Source organism: Drosophila teissieri, unplaced genomic scaffold (genome assembly GCF_016746235.2).
Source record: "Drosophila teissieri strain GT53w unplaced genomic scaffold, Prin_Dtei_1.1 Segkk118_quiver_pilon_scaf, whole genome shotgun sequence".
Classification (NCBI taxonomy): Eukaryota; Metazoa; Arthropoda; class Insecta; order Diptera; family Drosophilidae; genus Drosophila; species Drosophila teissieri.
In genome coordinates, this window is record NW_025224987.1 from 365705 (window position 1) to 375406 (window position 9702).

General features: G+C 45.2%; 2 protein-coding genes across 2 annotated transcripts; both read left to right on the top strand.

Moving 5' to 3' along the window:
- The first annotated feature begins 577 nt into the window (after window positions 1-577).
- LOC122625501 lies at window positions 578-1270 on the top strand. Its single transcript, XM_043805595.1, has one exon. It carries the CDS (start codon window positions 578-580, stop codon window positions 1268-1270), a length of 693 nt encoding a protein of 230 aa, XP_043661530.1.
- A 42-nt stretch (window positions 1271-1312) lies between these two features.
- Window positions 1313-2954, top strand: LOC122625503. Its single transcript, XM_043805597.1, has 4 exons — window positions 1313-1766; window positions 1812-1944; window positions 1999-2115; window positions 2216-2954. Exons 1-4 carry the CDS (start codon window positions 1313-1315, stop codon window positions 2952-2954), a joined length of 1443 nt encoding a protein of 480 aa, XP_043661532.1.
- The last annotated feature ends 6748 nt before the right edge of the window (window positions 2955-9702 follow it).

Below are 9702 nucleotides of genomic sequence, written 5' to 3' on the forward strand. Positions count from 1 at the left end.
TTGAGCCAATAATAATTTGTATTTGCTTTTTTTGCAAATGAAAGACGATTTTTATGTTAGCGAATTTAAACGATTTTATTTATTTTAGCTTCGAGAAAAATTGCAGCAATTCTCATGGATGGGCATAATGCAACGACAACGATGAAGGCGATTGAATTGAGATTCCTTTTGTTTCTTAATAACAACTCTTTTAGCTATTTTACTGAAAGAATATATGGATTGCCTTCAATTTTGGTTTTAATTTTCACGAATATATTTAGATTCTTCTACCGAATCAGCTAAGGCTAAGGCGCAATACAAAGCCGCCCTTCGCATCCTGAGCCGGCTCAAGGGAAAAGCCGCCCTATCACTACAGGAGAAGGCAAAGTTAACCTGGGCCGAGCAAAGGGTCGCAGAGGGCAGGCTGCACTTCGCTAACCTCCCCAACATGGCATCAACGGGCCGATTCGCAAACAAGGTGGAGGAGTCGCTTGCCAACAAGCGGCAACGCTCAACCGAGAGCGCCAATAAGGACGCACCGGGGAGCAAGCGGAGACGCGGGCCGAAAGAGGCAGGCCCTCCCCCCTAGAAAGCGAAGATGCCCGAAAAGAGGCTAAAAGTCAGTGAGGCGACCAAACGATACTTGATCGTGGCAATCATTGACAGAAGCGATGAAGCCGGCAATATGACCGAGCCGCGGTGGAAGTTGGTGCATGCGCGACTCGTTGAGTCATTGTTTGCACGGATGGAGGAAGCTCCTGAGGCCCCCATGCACACATTTGATGGTGCCGGGTGGCTGAACAGGGTCAAAATCCTGAAGTGCATGGATGACCCGACGAGAAAGTGGCTGACGCAAACGGTCTGCCAACTGGAGGCGTTGTGGGAGGGGGCCCAGCTGGAGGTGGTGGACAGGGAGCTAATCCCGTCCATTCCTAAGGCGAAGGTCTTCTTTCCCATCGCAATCCAAGGGGACCGGGCGCTGAAACTGCTGCAGCGACAGTATCCGGATATACCAACCGCGGACTGGAAGGTTCTGCACCTTGCGAACCCATCACCCAAGGAGGGGGACCAAAGTGCAGTCCTCCAGATAAATAAAGAGGCGGAGGACATTCTCTATCCGAGGTACGGGAAGATGGCGTGGGGCATGGGGAGCGTGTACCTGCGCCTCAAAAAACGCCATCCCGGGGATAAGGATGCTCACACCCTGAAGGCAGGCGAGGTGGAGAAGGACCTACGTCTGGAAACCATCGCGGAAGCCGCCCGGGGACTTCCGCTGGACGAGGTGACCTGAAGTTGACAGTCAACCCGTCGAATGGAGATGAGCCCAGTACCAATGCCACTGAGGGTGCTGCAGCTCAATTTTCATAAAAGCAAGATTGCGTCGGCGGAACTCCTTTTTGCCCTGGAGCAAGGGTCCGTCGACATAGCTTTGGTCCAAGAGCCATGGATTACCTCGGGCAATGCCGTCGCCGGATTAAAGTCCTCTAATTACAACCTGTTCTATACACCATCGGTAAGCAGAAACAGAACCGCCGTACTTCTATGGAAGGGCCTGCATGCTAATCTTATGTCTCACTACAGCACGGATGACCTGACTGTTGTGATTCTGGAAGGCGAGAGGATGCGTCTTCTGGTAGCTTCCTGCTACATGGCACATGATAGGACGGCCCCACCGAAGGAACTCAGGAGCATGGTGGAAGCCAGCCCGAACGACCAGCAACTGATCGTGGGTACAGACGCCAACGCGCATCACTGCGTGTGGGGGGGCACCGACATCAACGACAGAGGTGAGTCACTCTTAAACCTTTTACTATTAACTAACCTATGCATAGCTAACGTGGGGGAGAAGCATACCTTTGTAGGTCCCACCTCCTCGAACGTGCTAGACCTAACACTCGTAAGGGGACAAAGTACTATGGTTTCAGAATGGAGAGTCCTTGAGAGACCATCTTTCTCAGATCATAAGTACATACAATTCCTATACGAATTCGACCACTCTCCCAAACCAACCTCTTTCAGAAACCACAGGAACACAAAATCCGCTGAAGACATAGATAAGTCCCTAGAGACCCTCTCCAGAGAATTATTAGATGCGCAACGCGCAGCATGCCAGGACCAGACCACCCTGGTGGAACGGTAATGAGTCGCTTCTACGCAATAACCTCCGAGAATTTTTAAAAATCGCCAAAGACGCGAATAATGATATAATTCATGGGGAATACAAGATCCTACTCAGGGATTACAAGAAGGAAATACGCAGGGCACAAAGAAGCTCGTGGAGAAACTTCTGCTCCAATATCAAGACGGCCCCAGAAACGGCTAGACTCTGGAAGCTGCTATTGAAGCAGCCAACCATACAGAGTCAGGACGGACAGTGGACTGATGGCAGCGAAGAGGCCCTAACAGCACTAATGCATGCTCACTTCCAAGGATGTACCGAGATATCCGATGCCAACAAGCACCAGGACCTCGTAACTGGAGAAGAGCATCTCCCAACAGATCTAATATCCTCTAGAAGAATCCAATGGGCTATAGACTCCTTTGCGGGAATAAAAGCACCGGGACTAGATGGAATATTTCCAGCCATGCTACAGGTGACCAAAGAAGTGATCACGCTACACGCTATATTCACAGCTCGCCTAAGCACGGGCTATATCCCTATCCAATGGAGGACCTCTAGGATTGTCTTCCTGCCAAAAGGAGGAAAGTGCAGCCATATGAGCCCCAAGGATTACAGGCTGATTAGTCTCACCTCATTCCTACTCAAGACGCTAGAAAAGCTGCTGGACATATACATCAGAAATGATGGTGGTGCGTCCAACTCTGATGTATGGAGCCTTAGTGTGGTGGCAGGCTATGGAAAAGAAGACATACAACAAGCTCATGGAGAGAACCCAGCGGCAGGCACTGCTCTGCATAACAGGAGCGCTGAGGTCAACCCCCACGAAAGCACTCAAAACTACAGTTGGAGTTGATCCCCTAGACATCCACGCGCACATGATTGCAGGAAAGGCTGCACAACGCCTAGTTGCATCAGGGAATATGACACTACAAGGTCGTATAAGCTACCAAGCCAATGCAGCATATTCCAGGCGGAAGTATTCGCCGTAGGGAAAGCGGCAGAGCTTGCGCAGAGCATTGACCACATGAAGCGGTCAACTCGTTCGTAGACAGTCAAGCGGCGATAAGATCCATGCAATCGTCAGCGGTCAGTTCCAAAAGTGTACTGGCAAGCAGGGAGGCACTAGATATCCTTAGCACGACCACGTCAGTGAGGATCTACTGGCTTCCCAGCCACCAGGGCATCGATGGTAATGAGACGGCAGACGAACTTGCAAAGGAAGGCGTTGGACTGGCGAATGAAAGATCAGAAAACGTTCCTGTCTCCCTTAGAACGCTCCAAAGCGAACTGGAAAGACAGGCCGACACACGAGCCAAAAGCAGATGGAGAAGATCTTCCACCACCTGCAAAATTTCAAAAATCATGTGCAAAGAGCGCAACGCAAAACTCAGTCACTACTGCAACGACTGCAGACTGTTAGTGGGAGTTCTTACAGGTCACTGTTTAGCTGGGGCACACGCAGTCAAATTGGGCATTACCGACAACGCCAAATGCCGGAAATGCGATGAATTCGAGGCAATCGAAACCTTGGAGCATCTCATTTGCAAATGTCCGGCCTTAACAAGGGCAAGAATAAACTACCTAGGCCCTCCGGTTCTGGCATCGCTAGAAGATGCCTCTAGGTAGAAGCCAGGCGAACTACTTGCCTTCGCGAAAAATACCTCGATCCTAAAAGATTCCGAAAGCCACGAAAACATTATCTGAGTCGATAAAGAAACATTCGGACAGATATGGGCCATATTGTCCTATGCGCGGCCCTGTGGGGACCTTCCGACCCCCATATTTTTATATTATTTTCTTATATCTTATCTTATATTTTTCTGCAATATTTAGTCAAATATCTACCAAAACTCTGGTAACCAAATATGGTGCAGATTCAGTTTCGTAAACGACTGTGGTTTATTTCTTATTTTTAGTGTCCGCCGAAACCACAAATTCACATTTTCTCCATTTAATAATAATGTCTAAAATATCTTTTTGAACTCGTGGCCCAATCTTCATAATGTCGTTCATTATACTCGTAGTGTTATTTGTACATTTTGCTGAAACTAAAAATAAATATTGGCCTTAATAACTTACTTTAATCATGTGCACCAAACCCATGTATTTTTACATGATTTTAGTGTAGTCAACCTTAAGCTTCTCGATTCTCTTAATTTTTTTTCTCCATATTCATGATGTGAGTTATAGCTTGTTATACCCGTTACTCGTAGAGTAAAAGGGTATACCAGATTCATTGAAAAGTATGTAACTGGCAGAAGGAAGCGTTTCCGACCATATAATGTATAAATATTCTTGATCAGTCGATCCCAGGAACTTTAAAAGCTAGAAAGTAGAGATAAAGCATGCAGACTCCAGAGACAAACAAGTAGCGCATGCGCACAAACCTCCGTTTCGTAAAATGTTTTCATATTTGTTCATTACTTTATTAGTATTGTAAATTTCTAGCGATTTGCCAAACCCCTTTTTGCCACGCCTACCCTAACGCTCTACACCCTCCTTCGCACTACACTAGCTGAATAACGGGTATCAGATAGTCGGGGACTCGACTATACGCTCTCTTTCTTGTTTTTTGTTTGTCTTTGTGTTTGTTTAGTCTCTCTATTGTGTGTTGTGCATAGTGCGGTTTGATTTTATGTTGGTATGCAAATTAAATTGTTGTTAAATTGTTTTTTAGAGCCAACTGTTTCCTTATTCTGGTCAATTACGAACTAAATAGAAATTAAATTTATTCTGGCCGCCAAGTCTTCGGTTGGAGGCAGCGGTCCCAGCAGAGCGCCTAGTCAGCGCCTCGTGCCGTCTGGAGCTTCATGCCTTCGACGATCACTCAGCGCGCACATGCCCGCCTCACATTACGCTGCACTATGGGGAATTTGACCTGTTTTTTTGGCATAAATGTATTTTTTAAAGTTTTGCAAATTTTGAAAATTTTTTTTTAATAGATTAAGAATTGATCATAGATTTTAATTATGTAACGCAAATGTAAAATTAACAGTCCAATGTTAAAATTAACAGCTGTAAAGTCAGCTGTTGATAACATAAAGCACGAGCCATCGGAGAGCTTCTTTTGTTAGTGTTTACTAAAATTCATATCTATCAACCACAAGGCCATCAAACCATCAAATTTTAAATTAATACTCATTCTTGAGATGTGTACTATGTGTTTCTACTAATATGTTGCTTATTTTGTGCGTGTAAACCCAACAATTTGTATATTTAGCAAGTGATGTTCTCGTCCAACTTTCAAAATAAAATTTCAACTTTGAATAGAGTTTTAAAAAATTTTTGAAATTTGTTTAGTAAGTGTGTTAGTCCATGTTGTAGAGTGATTAATTCCCTATTTAGAACATATAGGTTTCATTTGCGAATTTTTGCGACTTTTCGCGAAAATTAAATTTCAAGGTAGCAACCTCTCAATTGGCAACGCGGCCCTCCTAGAAGCGTGGCGCACGCATTTTTGGGCATATCGACGACAGACTTCTTGAAATTTATCAAGGTTACTTATGGTTTTATAACAATTTGTTGCATAAATAAAAAATAAAAAAACATAAATAAATTAAATAAAATGCTGTATAATACCCGCCATGGACGGAAGGCAAGGCTCGTTTAACATCATATAAAAACTACCGCTGAAACGGCTCTGGAATTATGACGAATAAAAATGAAAAATAAAAATGGCTTATTTTTCAACGTTGAAATAAATACTGAAGAATATATTGTGTAGAAAAAAAAATCCTAAAAATAGGGAGGCGGGGGGCCGATGTGCGGGTTGTTTGGGGGGCGCCGACACGCCCACTTTGCCAAATTGATTGTAAAGGTGTGTATATAAATAGACAAAAAATTATCATCGTATCTTAAATAGTTTACGAGATATTAATTTATGCCAAAAAAAGGTCGAATTCCCCATAGTGCGCTGGCCCTTGCACATCGCTTTCGCTAAAGCGAAATGCGTTACTGGGCTAGCTCAGTGCCGTCGTTGTTGTTGTTAGCGCATCCGGTCATGGATGGCATTTCGACGGGTCGTTGCACGCCTTTGACTTGCTCGTGTTAACTCCTCCCTGTCTTAAGATGAAGTAGTCCCGGATTCTATGGTCTTAGATGGTTGTTGACGTTTGGCTTTCAGACGGTAAATAAGAAGGATGATGACCAGGGTTATTGAGGCTGTGGAAAAGATCCAGGTGTTGCCTGGTAGCAATCGGTATTGAAGGTGGTTGATGTGCTGCAGATTTTTAATGCTCATCCCGTGAATCGATGACAGACTAAGACGCTCTAGATGCCTCAGAACGTTTACTTGAACCATGGCTGAAACTGCAGCTTTCATCTTTGATGATCCGATATTGTTGACGTAGAGGGTGCCGTTCATTTTAATTTTGTCGGTATACGATACCAGGCGAAGGTTTCCGCCCCGCAATCCGCGAACGTGCTACCGTCCTCGAAATCTAAGATTTTACTTTCATGTTTTACGGGAAATATTCTTATTTTTATCTTATCTTATCTACAGGTTAACAAAGGCTTCGGAAATTTAATTAAAAAATACAATAGGTCTCGATTTTGAAAAGTTTTTGTGCTAGCTACTTCTAAAATATCTGATACGCTGTTTGTGGGATGTTTACCTTCAATCTCCGTTACATCGACGTCATTTAGTATTATTGGAGTATTATTATTATTACGTTACGTGATTGCAAGTATTAAGTTTTCAAGTACTTGAATTAAAATACGGTTTTTTGCCAAAATCGTTTCGTACAAATGTTCTGTGTCCAAGTTGTCCGATTTTAAAATAGAATTCATGGATGAGGTCAGTGTGTTTAATGGCAATTGTATTTTGTCGTTTATTTCTATCTGTCCGTTTACCGAGTCAGTTAGCTGTCCCCAGCTATGATTTGTTGCACTAAGTGCGATTGTATTTTGCTTTGGAACACGTTCGGCAATTTGCGGTGATTTCTGCCGCTAGTTGGCCCATTTTGGGGAAAAAGTAGTCACGAAGGACCTGTTTTACGTTTTCCTGTCCTGCTCTATGGGTTCTACTGTGTTCCGTGGTCATAATTTCCCTTTGTTCTATTCTTACTAAATCTTTTAGTGAGTGAAGCAATGTTGTACGGTCTGTAAATCGCACAATGAAACGCGTTTTTGATTTAAAAAGAATGATTGACTTTATAGAAGGGAAATCCGCCTGTTCGTTCACTATTTGGTTCTTGAAACAGTTTACAGGTTTTTATGTTGACTCTACAGTGTAGACTCCTCGCTGTGGATATTAGCGATTTCAGAGTGTGTATCGTTATTTAATGCATTTACGTTTTTCTGCGACAAGGCGTCGGCTGCATGGTTTTCTTTTCCCGGCTTCTAGAACACTTTTTCGTTATGTTCATCAACAAACGCTTTCCACCTTTTGAGCCTGGGATTCGGATTTTACTCTGACATAGAACCGGTAAGTGGTTGATGGTCGGTGAAGATTTTTAACTTATTTACGCCGTATAAATAGTTTCTTTTGAAGTGCCCATACTATTTCTCGTTCTCGTTCATTTGATGCCATTGATGCCATTCCGCGTAACGTGCGAGAAATCATGGTGATCGAACAACCCCTAAGCCCCAAAGCCGCTTCCAGAGGCGTCAGTGGTCAAGTCAAATGTCTGAGTGAAATTTGGGTATGCCAACATGACATCCTCAGACTCCAGAATGTTTCATAATTTTTTGAATGATTTTCGAAGCTTGTTGGTCAGTTCTAGTTTGACTTGCTTTGAGTGGTTTGCACCAATTTTTCCGTTGTTTTTTTTAGATTATTTGTAGGAGGTCTTGCGATGCTAGCAAACCTTTTTTATGAAATATCTGTAATAACTGGCCAATCCCAGAAATGACCTGAGACTTAACAATGTGAATGGAGGTTGAAATGCTTGTATAGCCTTAACCTTTTCAAGTGAAGTTTTAATTCCTCCTCGGGACACTATGAATCCCAAATATTCTACGTTCTCTTGAAAGAACTTAGATTTTTCTACAGACACTCTCATGCCTGCATCGCACAAAGTTTTTAGAACCGTGTTTATATCATTTACATGACTCTCCATTGTTTGAGGAATTGAATGATTAGGGAATGATTACGTCATCGACCTAGACATAGCAAGTTTTACGTATGTGTTCTCTCAGAACGTCATCTATGGCCCGTTGGAAAATACTTGGGACATTTTTTAAACCAAAGGGAAGCCTGCAGAATTCATACATACTGTGAGGAGTCTTAAAACTCCCCACAAATCCGGGTGCAGGAGATCGGCATAGCAACAGGGAAGACGACTGGAATGCGAGAGGAGCCCAGGGCGGTCAGGTCAAACGGGAAATAATGGACCTTGGACCCCGGCAAAGCGGAGAGACCGTGAAATAACGGTACCGCGCTGGACCTTGGACTCGAACCGGCCAAGGGCGCAGAGGTCGTACGGTAACGGAATGGACGTTGAACAAGCAAAAAGAGGACGCACCGTGAAATAACAGTACCGCGCTGGACCTTGGACTCAAGCCAGACAAGGGCACAAAGGTCGAACGCTAACGGTGCGGACTTTGGACAAGCACAAAGAGGACGCAACGTGAACCAACGGGACGTGTTCTGGACCTTGTACCCGAGCGAGCCGTGTGCAATAAGGGAAATAACGGGATTCCCGCAGCCGGACAGTCAATGAGAAGTGCGCGGAGAGCCATAGAGCCACACAGTCGATCGGGAAAAGTACGCGGAGTACACGGATAGTCAGCGAGAAAGTACGCCACACGGGTAGACAGTCAACGAGAAGTGCGTGGAGAGCTATACAGTGAAGCGAACAGGCGAAAGTGCAAGTGCGTCGACGCGAGCATCCAAAGAGGATCTCCGCAAGCAAGGACCAGCGAAGGACAAGCGAACACCAGGACCTAGCGTGGTCAGAAAGGGACGGTGGAGTCAGTGGTCGCAAAGGTGGTTCGGGGAGGAGCGCTAGCTTATCTCACGGACGATACACCTTGCCCCATAACGTCCTAAGCCCCGGTCGAGTCCGCAGGTGATCCTTCGGCAAGGGTGACGAGTGCCTGGCATACCCAGGAAGGGACGGTGGAGTCAGTGGTCAGCAAAGGTGGTTCGGGGAGGAGCACTAGCTTGTCTCACGGACGATACACCCTGTCATCATAACATCCTAAGCCCCAGGCGAGCCGTAAGGATCCCCCATCGAAAGCGACGCAGGACGACGAAGGAAGGACGGCGAAGGAGCAACGACGCGCATCTGACGGCGAGGGTCCCTAGATTCTCTTCAGCAAGTGTCACTGAATAAAGGTGGCTTAAATCTGAAACTCTGTCTTCTTCTTGGTCGCGCAATCACACAGATCATAAATTTGGTGGGACGAACAAACAAACTCTCTGAGCTAGTCGTTGCAATTCGTATCGAGCAGAAACTAAGAAAACAGTTCATTACAATATGGTAGTATCGGCTCCCTCCTCGTCCGATGTGTCTTGGTCCTTCATTGAACCCATGTTTGCTAGGCTGCGGAGAATTGAGGCATCGGTCGAGTAGCCGTCCTCGGCTTCCGATGCCTCGATCTCAGAGGCAATCTCCGCGATCTCTCCGCTACCGCCTTTCGGATCCTCCTTGGCGGAA

What these genes read in the sequence shown, in the direction of transcription:
- LOC122625501 (XM_043805595.1), top strand. Translation starts at nt 578, where the DNA reads ATGCCCGAAAAGAGGCTAAAAGTCAGTGAGGCGACCAAACGATACTTG.
- LOC122625503 (XM_043805597.1), top strand. Translation starts at nt 1,313, where the DNA reads ATGCCACTGAGGGTGCTGCAGCTCAATTTTCATAAAAGCAAGATTGCG. An exon ending in CACCGACATCAACGACAGAG is followed by an intron (nt 1,767 to 1,811) that starts GTGAGTCACTCT and finishes ACCTATGCATAG; the next exon opens with CTAACGTGGGGGAGAAGCAT. An exon ending in CAGACCACCCTGGTGGAACG is followed by an intron (nt 2,116 to 2,215) that starts GTAATGAGTCGC and finishes GATCCTACTCAG; the next exon opens with GGATTACAAGAAGGAAATAC.